The sequence below is a fragment of the Argopecten irradians genome, chromosome 3 (assembly GCF_041381155.1).
Source record: "Argopecten irradians isolate NY chromosome 3, Ai_NY, whole genome shotgun sequence".
Taxonomy (NCBI): domain Eukaryota; kingdom Metazoa; phylum Mollusca; class Bivalvia; order Pectinida; family Pectinidae; genus Argopecten; species Argopecten irradians.
The window spans coordinates 59,210,564-59,225,351 of NC_091136.1; the positions used below are offsets into that span (position 1 = coordinate 59,210,564).

The 14,788-nt window shown below is 36.6% G+C and overlaps 1 protein-coding gene across 8 annotated transcripts in view; it reads left to right on the top strand.

The window, feature by feature from the left end:
- LOC138319236 (centrosomal protein of 170 kDa-like) overlaps positions 1–14,788 on the top strand; it is a 102,528-nt gene that overhangs the window by 43,387 nt on the left and 44,353 nt on the right. For all 8 annotated transcript variants that reach the window (XM_069262237.1, XM_069262233.1, XM_069262238.1 and 5 more), the window contains 2 exons: positions 13,905–13,994; positions 14,626–14,704. In XM_069262237.1, coding sequence (XP_069118338.1) covers positions 13,905–13,994; positions 14,626–14,704 — 169 coding nt within the window. The remainder of the gene's footprint in view (positions 1–13,904; positions 13,995–14,625; positions 14,705–14,788) is intronic.

Genomic DNA, 14,788 nt, shown 5'->3' on the forward strand with positions numbered 1-14,788 from the left:
TCTAGAGAAGAGTGTGGAGTTAAAGTCCCTCCATTAGAAATGATAAATATGTGTCACAGAAAGTAATTACAGTAGAAATATAACACAAACAAGATTGAATTGGTGGTAGTTATCTTAGGGGTTTTATTATTCTAGACCTGTTAGGTTTGCGTGACCAGATTTTACACCCTAACAGATATTGAGTTTCAAAGAAAAACCAATCTTACAAAGTGAATGTGAAAGTCTGAGGAAGACATTTAATGAGATTTCCAAGGTTGACCTGACCTGATATTTGTTGTGAGGGGGCCGGTGTCACGCTGTATTAACTTACAACCATCTACATCCTAAAAACTCTGTGTAGACATCCACTGTAGATGTTTAGATATTGTAATTTATTTTAGGGGAATACCTGTAGTGGCTGCAGTATATGTCATTTATTATAAGGAGACATATATACCTTGTAGTGCACTCTGATAAGGATACCTGTGTGGAAATGAAACAAAAGATTGGAGTTCAGTAAATCATGACTGTGGTATGACAATATCAAAATTATGTGATTTGTTGGATATATTGAATACTTCAGAAAAAACAGGTATTTCTCTCTACTGACATCAATCAAATAATGCCTGAATACCTTACTGCCTATAATTGGTTATGATTGGTATCAGGTCTAAGATATAGTGTTCATATAAAGACAAAACTCATTGGCTATCCTTATACAGAATGTATGGCTAAATTAAGATGTTGTTGAGTGGACCCACAGTTTAACACTAGGTATAAGGTGTGGCCATGTTTGTGAGGACATGTATATTGTATAGAGATGAAAGGGTTATAGAGATGTATGGCCTTGTATGGGTGATCACAATACTTAGCAAACAGTCCCCAATCCCTGAAGTTCAGCTCCATTGAAACTTTACACCTGTACATAGGTAACCTGTAATAAGCATACATTTTACAAATAGACCTTTTTTTAGCACCCAGTTGATGGTAAAGCCTGACTTACGAGTGTTGGACAGGTATATATTACTATACATAGATCTTCGCTCTGCTGACCACTTTGTAACGCTGTCTGATCACATGGAAATACTCGGGACAGAATGTTTAGGAGTCAGCAAAATGTCGAAATGCAATAGATTTATCTTGTTGAACAGATCTATATGGTATGTATATTGGTCATTGTAGTAGAGGAATGGTTTAGTAGATCCTGCCGGCTGTGTAGATAAAATATTCATGAGAGATTGAAACATTCTTACTGATCACACTAAACAAATGTTTATATAACATGTGGTCTGATTGGCCATGAGTGACTTACTGGTCAGACTTGGGACTTTTGGAATTCATCGAGAAAAACTCGTTTGAAGATTAAGTGGTGAATCTAAGGTTAAGATCCTGTCATTGATTTTCCACCAAAGTTCCAAACTTTACCAGACTAAATCCTGTTAGATAACCATGGTTTACTTTGGTACTAAGAAGTGTATTGATTGCTTGTTTGTTAGTAGAGGATTTGAGTAAGATTTAACTAAAGTATCATGTTATCTTAGCACCCAGTCAAGCATTGATTCTCATTTCTCTACCTGGTACTATCTGGACATTCTGGGTACACCCCATGCAATTGGATACAGGACTACCAGGCTTATACACAAAAGCAAATGCTTGTGGTTGAACTGATATTACTCTAAATTTCTGAAATATTCTGACTAAGCTTCATGCAATTCTTAAGACTACAGCATGTAATAGGTTAAGGACTAAAGTATCTGATAATCAGAGGCTGTACTGCATCGGGTATCCATAACTGCTGTATTTGAAACAGACTGTATTCACTGTATGGAATTATCAGCACAACTACAGTATGGAATACTTGTAATTAGTTTACTGTGTTAATTGATAATTTACAGTATGTGATATTTTTTAAGACTGAATACCATTTCCAAATGGGAGTCTTATGACTACCTTTTGCTGTAGTCTCATTTGGGGTACATGAAACTCAGAACTTAATAGTTATAACCTGCTACACTCTGTAATATCTCACACACAGAACAGCTAATAGAAGCCACACACTAAATAAGGGACTCCATTAATGTAATTACTGATTGTATCATGGTAAAAAGTCCATTACCATGGACTGCCAATGCATCAAATACATGTAGGAGAAATGATCAAGATGAAAAGTGAAACTTATACTAGAATGTTACAAGTTTGTAAGTATACTTTAACCTCATTTCTCAGGATACTGGTTTTAAAGGCATTTGGTATCAGGAATTCATACAGTTTATTGCTGTTCATTCCAAGTTTATTGATCCATTAGCATCTGTATATGAGGGTTAGATTTGATTCAACCTGATTTAACGAGGTCAGCCACAGTAAAATTTGATCTGGTGTACCATGAAGTAAATGTTTCAATAGCAGGTATTATCATAGTAATTCACAGTAAAGGGTAACCAAATATCATGGGACAGGGGCTTAATATACTGAAGGTATGATTAGTCAAATATACCCACTACAGTCTCCTCCAGAAATGTTGATAAATGATGTTGAAGTAACTCACCATCATGCAGACAATAGAAAGGGCCTATATGTATGATAAATATAAATTTAGACTACTACCAAAAGTGTACATAATATTTGGTCTGGGGATTGGTATATATAACACAGGGTACCTTTTAGTGGTAAGGCGCGAGACATAACAGGTCATTATGTCAGGAGAGAGATATATCAGGTCATTATATCGGTAGGGAGATATAACAGGTCATTATACCGGTAGGGAGACATAACAGGTCAATATATCGGTAGGGAGACATAACAGGTCATTATACCGGTAGGGAGATATAACAGGTCATTATATCTGTAGGGAGATATAACAGGTATATAACAGGTCGTTTATATCGGTAGGGAGATATAACAGGTCATTATATCGGTAGGGAGACATAACAGGTCATTATATCGGTAGGGAGACATAACAGGTCATTATATCGGTAAGGAGATATAACAGGTATTATATCGTAGGGAGAATAACAGGTTTATATCTGTAGGGAGATATAACAGGTCATTATATCTGTAGGGAGATATAACAGGTCATTATATCGGTAGGGAGATATAACAGGTCATTATATCGGTAGGGAGAATAACAGGTCATTTATGTCAGGGTAGGAGATATAACAGGTCATTATATCGGTAGGGAGATATAACAGGTCATTATATCGGTAGGGAGACATAACAGGTCATTATATCGGTAGGGAGATATAACAGGTCATTATATCGGTAGGGAGACATAACAGGTCATTATATGTAGGGAGACATAACAGGTCATTATATCGGTAGGGAGACATAACAGGTCATTATATCGGTAGGGAGACATAACAGGTCATTATATCGGTAGGGAGACATAACAGGTCATTATATCGGTAGGGAGACATAACAGGTCATTATATCGTAGGGAGATATAACAGGTCATTATATCTGTAGGGAGATATAACAGGTCATTATATCGGTAGGGAGATATAACAGGTCATTATATCGGTAGGGAGAAATAACAGGTCATTATATCGGTAGGGAGATATAACAGGTCATTATATCGGTAGGGAGAATAACAGGTCATTATACGGTAGGGAGACATAACAGGTCATTATATCGGTAGGGAGATATAACAGGTCATTATATCGTAGGGAGATATAACAGGTCATTATATCGGTAGGGAGACATAACAGGTCATTATATCGGTAGGAGATATAACAGGTCATTATATCGGTAGGGAGATATAACAGGTCATTATATCGGTAGGGAGATATAACAGGTCATTATATCTGTAGGGAGATATAACAGGTCATTATATCGGTAGGGAGACATAACAGGTCATTATATCGGTAGGGAGATATAACAGGTCATTATATCTGTAGGAGATATAACAGGTCATTATATCGGTAGGGAGATATAACAGGTCATTATATCGGTAGGGAGACATAACAGGTCATTATATCGGTAGGAGATATAACAGGTCATTATATCGGTAAGGAGATATAACAGGTCATTATATCGGTAGGGAGATATAACAGGTCATTATATCGGTAGGGAGACATAACAGGTCATTATATCGGTAGGGAGATATAACAGGTCATTATATCGGTAGGGAGATATAACAGGTCATTATATCGGTAGGGAGACATAACAGGTCATTATATCGGTAGGGAGACATAACAGGTCATTATATCGGTAGGGAGATATAAAAGGTCATTATATCGGTAGGGAGACATAACAGGTCATTATATCGGTAGGGAGACATAACAGGTCATTATATCGGTAGGGAGACATAACAGGTCATTATATCGGTAGGGAGATATAACAGGTCATTATATCGGTAGGGAGATATAACAGGTCATTATATCGGTAGGGAGATATAACAGGTCATTATATCGGTAGGGAGATATAACAGGTCATTATATCGGTAGGGAGATATAACAGGTCATTATATCGGTAGGGAGATATAACAGGTCATTATATCGGTAGGGAGATATAACAGGTCATTATATCGGTAGGGAGATATAACAGGTCATTATATCGGTAGGGAGATATAACAGGTCATTATATCGGTAGGGAGATATAACAGGTCATTATATCTGTAGGGAGATATAACAGGTCATTATATCGGTAGGGAGATATAACAGGTCATTATATCGTAGGGAGATATAACAGGTCATTATATCGGTAGGGAGATATAACAGGTCATTATATCGGTAGGGAGATATAACAGGTCATTATATCGGTAGGGAGACATAACAGGTCATTATATCGGTAGGGAGACATAACAGGTCATATATCGGTAGGGAGATATAACAGGTCATTATATCGGTAGGGAGACATAACAGGTCATTATATCGGTAGGGAGATATAACAGGTCATTATATCGGTAGGGAGACATAACAGGTCATTATATCGGTAGGGAGACATAACAGGTCATTATATCGGTAGGGAGACATAACAGGTCATTATATCGGTAGGGAGATATAACAGGTCATTATACCGGTAGGGAGACATAACAGGTCAATATATCGGTAGGGAGACATAACAGGTCATTATACCGGTAGGGAGATATAACAGGTCATTATATCTGTAGGGAGATATAACAGGTCATTATATCGGTAAGGAGATATAACAGGTCGTTATATCGGTAGGGAGATATAACAGGTCATTATATCGGTAGGGAGACATAACAGGTCATTATATCGGTAGGGAGACATAACAGGTCATTATATCGGTAGGGAGATATAACAGGTCATTATATCGGTAGGGAGATATAACAGGTCATTATATCGGTAGGGAGACATAACAGGTCATTATATCGGTAGGGAGACATAACAGGTCATTATATCGGTAGGGAGACATAACAGGTCATTATATCGGTAGGGAGACATTAACAGGTCATTATATCGGTAGGGAGATATAACAGGTCATTATATCGGTAGGGAGACATAACAGGTCATTATATCGGTAGGGAGATATAACAGGTCATTATATCGGTAGGGAGATATAACAGGTCATTATATCGGTAGGGAGACATAACAGGTCATTATATCGGTAGGGAGACATAACAGGTCATTATATCGGTAGGGAGATATAACAGGTCATTATATCGGTAGGGAGACATAACAGGTCATTATATCGGTAGGGAGATATAACAGGTCATTATATCGGTAGGGAGATATAACAGGTCATTATATCGGTAGGGAGATATAACAGGTCATTATATCGGTAGGGAGACATAACAGGTCATTATATCGGTAGGGAGATATAACAGGTCATTATATCGGTAGGGAGACATAACAGGTCATTATATCGGTAGGGAGACATAACAGGTCATTATATCGGTAGGGAGATATAACAGGTCATTATATCGGTAGGAGAATAACAGGTCTTATATCGGTAGGGAGACATAACAGGTCATTATATCGGTAGGGAGATTATAACAGGTCATTATATCGGTAAGGAGATATAACAGGTCATTATATCGGTAGGGAGACATAACAGGTCATATATCGGTAGGGAGACATAACAGGTTAATATATCGGTAGGGAGACATAACAGGTCATATATCGGTAGGGAGACATAACAGGTCATTATATCGGTAAGGAGATATAACAGGTCATTATATCGGTAGGGAGACATAACAGGTCATTATATCGGTAAGGAGATATAACAGGTCATTATATCGGTAGGGAGACATAACAGGTCATTATACCGGTAGGGAGACATAACAGGTCATTATATCTGTAGGGAGATATAACAGGTCATTATATCTGTAGGGAGATATAACAGGTCATTATATCTGTAGGGAGATATAACAGGTCATTATATCTGTAGGGAGATATAACAGGTCATTATATCGGTAAGGAGATATAACAGGTCATTATATCGGTAGGGAGACATAACAGGTCAATATATCGGTAGGGAGACATAACAGGTTAATATATCGGTAGGGAGACATAACAGGTCAATATATCGGTAGGGAGACATAACAGGTCATTATATCGGTAAGGAGATATAACAGGTCATTATATCGGTAGGGAGACATAACAGGTCATTATATCGGTAAGGAGATATAACAGGTCATTATATCGGTAGGGAGACATAACAGGTCATTATATCGGTAAGGAGACATAACAGGTCATTATATCTGTAGGGAGATATAACAGGTCATTTTCTCACATAGCTAGCCATGTAAGATAGAGTTGTCCCATGAAAGACAGCTATGTAAGATAAATCTATCTTACATAGCTGTGACGTCACAATTGAAAAAACAATGAGATGACGTCATGTCAGCCAAAGTTGACGTCATTTTTCTTCTATTTCGATTGATTTGTCGGATTTATTTACCATTTCATTTGTTTAATTTGCATTTCAAATCGTTTTACCTAAGATTTCTTGTTTATATTTTCAATATAAACCAAACTTTGATGAGCTCTTTCGAATGGCGTTCTTATTTTTGAAATCGATCGATTATTTAAGAAGTTAAGATTTTATCACAAAATGGCTGCCTCACCTTTCGTGCAAGTAATTCGACAAGCAATGTGAAAAAAATAACTCTTTCATATGTAAATTATGTAGGATAGAACTATTATATCGGTAGGGAGACATAACAGGTCATTATATCGGTAGGGAGAGACATAACAGGTCATTATATCGGTAGGGAGACATAACAGGTCATTATATCGGTAGGGAGACATAACAGGTCATTATATCGGTAGGGAGACATAACAGGTCATTATATCGGTAGGGAGACATAACAGGTCATTATATCGGTAGGGAGACATAACAGGTCATTATATCGGTAGGGAGACATAACAGGTCATTATATCGGTAGGGAGACATAACAGGTCAATATATCGGTAGGGAGACATAACAGGTCATTATATCGGTAGGGAGACATAACAGGTCATTATATCGGTAGGGAGATATAACAGGTCATTATATCGGTAGGGAGACATAACAGGTCATTATATCGGTAGGGAGACATAACAGGTCATTATATCGGTAGGGAGATATAACAGGTCATTATATCGGTAGGGAGATATAACAGGTCATTATATCGGTAGGGAGATATAACAGGTCATTATATCGGTAGGGAGACATAACAGGTCATTATATCGGTAGGGAGATATAACAGGTCATTATATCTGTAGGGAGATATAACAGGTCATTATATCGGTAGGGAGATATAACAGGTCATTATATCGGTAGGGAGATATAACAGGTCATTATATCGGTAGGGAGATATAACAGGTCATTATATCTGTAGGGAGATATAACAGGTCATTATATCGGTAGGGAGATATAACAGGTCATTATATCGGTAGGGAGACATAACAGGTCATTATATCGGTAAGGAGATATAACAGGTCATTATATCGGTAGGGAGACATAACAGGTCATTATATCGGTAAGGAGATTATATGACTCTTTCATATGTACATATGTAGGATAGAACTATTCCACCCGAGGGTACAGAATTTTGGGTCAGAACCGAGGCTTGCCGAGGTTTCTGACCCAAAATTCTGTACCCGAGGGTGGAATAGTTCTATCCTACATAATTTACATATGAAAGAGTTATTTTCTCACATTGCTTGTCGAGTTACTTGCACGAAAGGTGAATCAGCCATTTTGTGACAAAATCTTAACTTCTTAAATAATTGATCGATTTTAAAAATAAGAACGCCATTCGAAAGAGCTCACCAAAGTTTGGTTTATATTAATAAATATAAACAAGAAATCTTAGGTAAAACGGTTTGAAATGCAAATTAAACAAATGAAATGGTAAATAAATCCGGCAAATCAATCGAAAGAGAAGAAAAATGACGTCAACTTTGGCTGATATGACGTCATCTGATTGTTCGGCAATTGTGACGTCATAGCTATGTAAGATACATTTATCTTACATAGCTGTCTTTCATGGGACAACTCTATCTTACATGGCTAGCTATGTGAGAAATAACAGGTCGTTATGTCAGGAGAGAGACATAACAGATTATTATGTCAGGACAGAGATATAACAGGTCGTTATGTCAGGAGAGAGACATAACAGATTATTATGTCAGGACAGAGATATAACAGGTCGTTATGTCAGGAGAGAGACATAACAGATTATTATGTCAGGAGAGAGATATAACAGGACATTTTGTCAGGAGATAGACATAGCAGGTGATTATGTCAGGAGAGAGACATAACAGATTATTATGTCAGGACAGAGACATAACAGGTCATTATGTCAGGACAAAGACATAGCAGGTCATTATGTCAGGAGAGAGATATAACAGGACATTATGTCAGGAGATAGACATAGCAGGTGATTATGTCAGGAGAGAGACATAACATGGGACACCTGTCAGTATATCATTATGTTAGGAGGAATACATAACAGTGGGGGCACCTGTCAGTATATGATTATGTCAGGTGAGATACATAACAGGGGGTTGCCTGGCAGAGGGGAGTGCCTGGCAATGGATGCACATGCTGGTATTTAATGATATACATGTAGCTAATGTAGAAACTTAGTTTACAGTGGTACTGGTATCTGTCTATGCTTGTTCCTCCTTGGCTAATCTTGCTAATACTTAATAATTGACTGACAATGATTTCTTCTACCTGACACATATTGGTGTTTGTAGGGAGATGATCAGTCTGATTAGCTGGCTAGCCTATGTATAACATGTGTAAGGTCCCCTCACACACATGGCCTATCTGTGTGTCAGGGTCAGGATGGGTCATTAGCTCTGGTCTGACTGGCCAAGCTTCCTCATTAGTACAGGTGTAATATACAAACTGGAGGCAGTCAGGACTGAAGGTAAATCAGCATTCGTTATAGGGGCAATAGGGTCGACTATACACAGACTTAATATAAAGTTTACTGAGACATGTTATTGGAAAATTAATAATATTAATACATATTTTGTATTGGAACATGTAATTGGGCATTGGGAACAACAATACAAAGACTAGATATAGACTTGTTGTGGAACATGTTATTGGTCATTGGGAACAACAATACAAAGACTAGATATAGACTTGTATAGGAACATGTTATTGGTCATTGGGAACAACAATACAAGGACTAGATATAGACTTGTATTGGAACATGTTATTGGGCATTGGGAACAACAATACAAAGACTAGATATAGACTTGTATTGGAACATGTTATTGGTCATTGGGAACAACAATACAAGGACTAGATATAGACTTGTATTGGAACATGTTATTGGGCATTGGGAACAACAATACAAAGACTAGATATAGACTTGTATTGGAACATGTTCTTGGTCATTTGAAACAACAATATAAGGACTAGATATAGACTTGTATTGGAACATGTTATTGGGCATTGGGAACAACTATACAAGGACTAGATATAGACTTGTATTGGAACATGTTATTGGGCATTGGGAACAACTATACAATGACTAGATATAGACTTGTATTGGAACATGTTATTGGTCATTGGGAACAACTATACAAGGACTAGATATAGACTTGTATTGGACCTTGTTATTGGGCATTGGGGACAACTATACGAAGACTAGATATAGACTTGTATTGGAACATGTTATTGGGCATTGGGAACAATAATACAATGACTAGATATAGACTTGTAATGGAACTTATTATTGGGCATTGGGAACAATAATACAATGACTAGATATAGACTTGTATTGGAACATGTTATTGGTCATTGGGAACAATAATACAATGACTAGATATAGACTTGTATTGGAACATGTTATTGGTCATTGGGAACAACTATACAAGGACTAGATATAGACTTTTATCCCGCCTCAGACAAGAATCTTGTATTTCTATTGGTTAAAATGACGTCACGTGATGTCCAATATATAGTCGTATTAGGTTAGTAGATATCGTATTAGGTTTGGACGATAGAGTTATTATCCCCGGCCCAACGAAGTTGGTGGGGGGTATACAAATGGGTTCCGTCTGTCTGTCCGTCCGTCTGTCCGTCTGTACGAATGGTTTCTGGAGCATAACTCTAAAACCAGTAGAGATATTTCCACGAAACTTCATACACACATTGGTCTTATGGTCTAATAGTGCCTTTTGCTATTTTTAGGTTTTCATTTTTTGCATTTTTTCCGTAACCATGTGTAAGAATCGTTTGAGCATAACTCTAAAACCAGTAGAGATATTTCCACGAAACTTCATAGACCCATTCTTTTTATGGTCTAGTAGTACCTTTTGCTATTTTTAGGTTTTCACTTTTTTGCTTTTTTCTGTAACCATAGAAACATTGTTGAAAATATCATGGTAAATGGTAAATGTTACTTTGCAAAACTCCACCCATCTTTGTGTATATAGTCTAATATAAATGTCAAGGCTGTATACCTGATTCAACAATTGCAGCCCCGCTCTACTTGAATTATACTTCATCTTTCTTTAGCTCAACTTCCTTTTTCCTGTTTTTTTTTCACACACATAAGTCTCCACAATCAAACTTACTTCAGCTTATATATCTCCATTGGCGGGGGATCTGAATGACTATGTCCTTGTTGTTCTTTGCCCCTAACGCCATTATCAACAAGATGGCGGTCAAGTAACGCTTCGCGACGACAGCAATCAAATGATATGGAGACAAAATGTTTGAATGATAGCGCTGATGACCACTTTCAAAGCAAACCGAAATCGGCAACACTTATTTAGGATTATTTAACTGAAATGGACCATGACAACGCATTCGAGTCTTCAATGAGGTGAAAATTGTTTAAGTTTGAGTTGTTTTGGTTTCCATACATAATGCATTTTTGCAGTTACTTTATCGAAAGGATCTTCGACAGGATAAATTCGTTACACAATTTGTTAGTGACCTAATACGGAAAAATATTGGGTCTAAAATAAACATGTATCAGGCTCGGCTTCGCCTCGCCCGATACAATTTTATTTTAGACCCAATATTTTTCCATATTAGGTCACTAACAAACTGTGTAACTAATATTATTGGAACATGTTATTGGTCATCGTAAACAACAGTACAAGGACTAGATATAGACTTGTATTGGAACATGTTATTGGGCATTGGGAACAAGAATACAAGGACTAGATATAGACTTGTATTGGAACATGTTATTGGGCATTGGGAACAACAATACAAGGACTAGATATAGACTTGTATTGGAACTTGTTATTGGGCATTGGGAACAATATTACAATGACTAGATATAGACTTGTATTGGAACTTGTTATTGGGCATTGGGAACAATATTACAAGGACTAGATATAGACTTGTATTGGAACATGTTATTGGGCATTGGGAACAATTATACTTTAATAAGTATATATAATAGGAATAACTCTGAGTGATGCAGTGCTTCCTGCCAGGCTAATGATGAAGTGTTTTGTTACCATCATGACAGGAGGATTTCTAAGGGATGTCGAGTATTAGTGCTATTAGTATTAGGGTAAGACAATCAGTTTGATCTGGATCTTCTGTTTGTTTTCTATCCTATCTGTCAGCAGCTGGTAGCTCATTCCTACTGTTATTTGTATGTGTTGTATCCTCCATCGAATGTATACAAAACAAAAGTGATAGTGATGTGCATGATTTTCAGTACATTTATGACACAATCAATGGGAGGAAATGAGACATGGAAGTATTTTACACAGAGAATTTCATTATTTCAACTCTTAAGTTGCTGATTTAATAAATACAATATGCCTGGTCAAGTCTAAGGCTCAAAGATATACATGGTTTAATTGTTTGGTCACAAAGACAAACTGTACTTACCATAAGGTGTATGAGTATAGAATAACAAATTGATTAACATTCTATAGCCAAGATGTTGGTAGGTAGCGTTGGCAAGTACAGCAATGTCAAACTCTGGTCAAGGGAGTCAACATTCTATTATCATGAAACGCTGATGACACAGCTAAGCAGTGTGTATCTCAATGTTTAGAGGTCAACAACAACATGCTTTAGAAGCATCTTTATTTCTGATTACTCATCATTATTTCTCTTTAGATGTTAAACTCTTGGGTTTCAGACACTGGCCATTGATGACTTTGATCAGTTTTATTATCAAAGACAATATTAAAAGGATTTGATATTAGATATTGCTAAGTCTTCTCCCTGAAACTGTTATTCTGCACTGGCTTCCAAGTAACACCCATCTTATTTCAGTTGCTGTCAGTACTCTTGTAGCTTTATTTACAAAAAAGCAATAGAATGATACAATACAGGCCTTTTCCTTCATGAAAATCTGTAGACAATTAGATTTGATACGGTATGATATCATACATATTTGATCACATGCTGCAGATGAGCCAGTCGCCTTTCTACACTGGCATGCTATCTTACATAGGAAAGGTGTGATTGGTTTCTGACTTTGTGCCAAACAAAGCATCACAATGTACACAATAATTTAATCCTGTGGGTCTACACATCTAAAGGCTGCCACCGTACCATAGCTTCTGGAGCTGTGAAAATGTCTCTAGTCTGTTTTAGGGCTTTTATTCCCATCTTTAGGCAAGTATTTTCTGAGGAATCCATGGGCTTTAATTTGTCCTTCTAAGTGGATACTGTGTGTATTTTTGTGTAATCCTTTATCACTAATTGTCTACTGGAACTGTTCCGTGTATAATTAATTGTCTACTGGAACTGTTCCGTGTATAAGTGTAAGGTATGTATTATGGTCCACAAGAGGTTTAAATGTTTTCAACACTTTAAGAAGATGGATTCTGTTGTCTATATTATTTATGGACTGACAATTTGTGTAAACTTGATGCTGACAGTTTACTACTTCCACAAATTCCTGCCATGTTGTGTGGCATCTGTGCCTGACCCACAGCATGCTACACATATTCTCTCACTCAATCTCAGTAACATACCAGGTTTGAAGGACATGACCAGGCTTTAGGTCACTCCATACTCTATCATATCCCAGGCAGTAATTACCAGTATGTGGTTATGGGATAAGAATGTTATGATCTGGTATTACTGAAATATTCTGGAATTCCTCAGGGTACTGTATTGAGAGCCCCAACAATCGTAGTACTAAACATTATGATAAGTAAGACATATATATATCTCTCTTGATCTGATATGATAATGCTATCAATGAACATAGTATTCACCTTAATAATTCTGGTTATATAAATTCACATCAGCTTGATTTTGAAACATTTTAATGATAAAAATGCCCCATTGATGAGTTATCAATCAATCAATATATAGTTAAAACTCAAACTTAAATGAGCTCTCAATCAACACTCAAGATAGTCAAACAAAAAGGTCATTATAGAATGATAACTTAATATCCACCGTAGGATGTACAGAGAGTTGGAGAGTACCTGATCAGTAAGTGTTAATGTGCAATTTATTATGTTGCCAATAGATCTTAATTAATTATTTTAATTTGTTAATGAATTCTGTCTTTTCAGTCAGAAAGTGTTGATAAGCGCCACGCTGTGATAACTTTTGATCATTACCTGAACAAGTTCAAAATCAAGGACCTGACAACAGCAAATGGGGTAAGTGAACTGAAGGGAGAGTGTTTGACATAAAAACTTGTCTTGTATGTTATGTATGGGTAAGTGTGTAAATTTCCACAGATTAAAACTGAGGTATCATAGATGTAGGTCTACTTGACATTTGTTTAAAGCTACCCAGAGTGAATCCTCATACATCTGTTAATGGTATAGACTTTGCTCTGACATAAAACTCAGATCACATATTGTTAGCCTTACTGTCAGGTTATTGAACAAACTGTGATATGAAGAGTCTTGCAGTCGTATTTAAAGGATTTATCAGTTACTTTTATTATGCAAAGTAAAGAGAACATTCATCATAATTACCTGTAGTTCAATATCGAATGACTTCACAAAGTACTTATAGCATAGAGTGGGTGTGGCTATATGCAGTTGGTAAACAAATTTTTAGGTAAAAAGACTTTTCTGAAAAAGAAATAATAATGCACAAATGTTTTGAATTGCGCATCTGATGCACTCAGTACAGCTGTATAACATGTACAATATTTACCGTCTTTTTGGCTGACATTCAAATATGTATATGGCAATAAATTTCATGTTTATGATGATGAATCTTCTTCTGTCTGTTTGTTATGTTTAATGTGTTCTACATATGATGGTTTTTATTTTACAGACGTTTGTGAATGACCATCAGATCCATGATCAGGAGTATGTGACCTTAGAACACATGGACTCAGTACGTTTAGGACAGGATATCCTTTTGTTTGTCCATATACTACTCCCTCATTTCCTTATTCCAGTCTGCTAAGGTTTATATATCCCCCCATACTTGACAG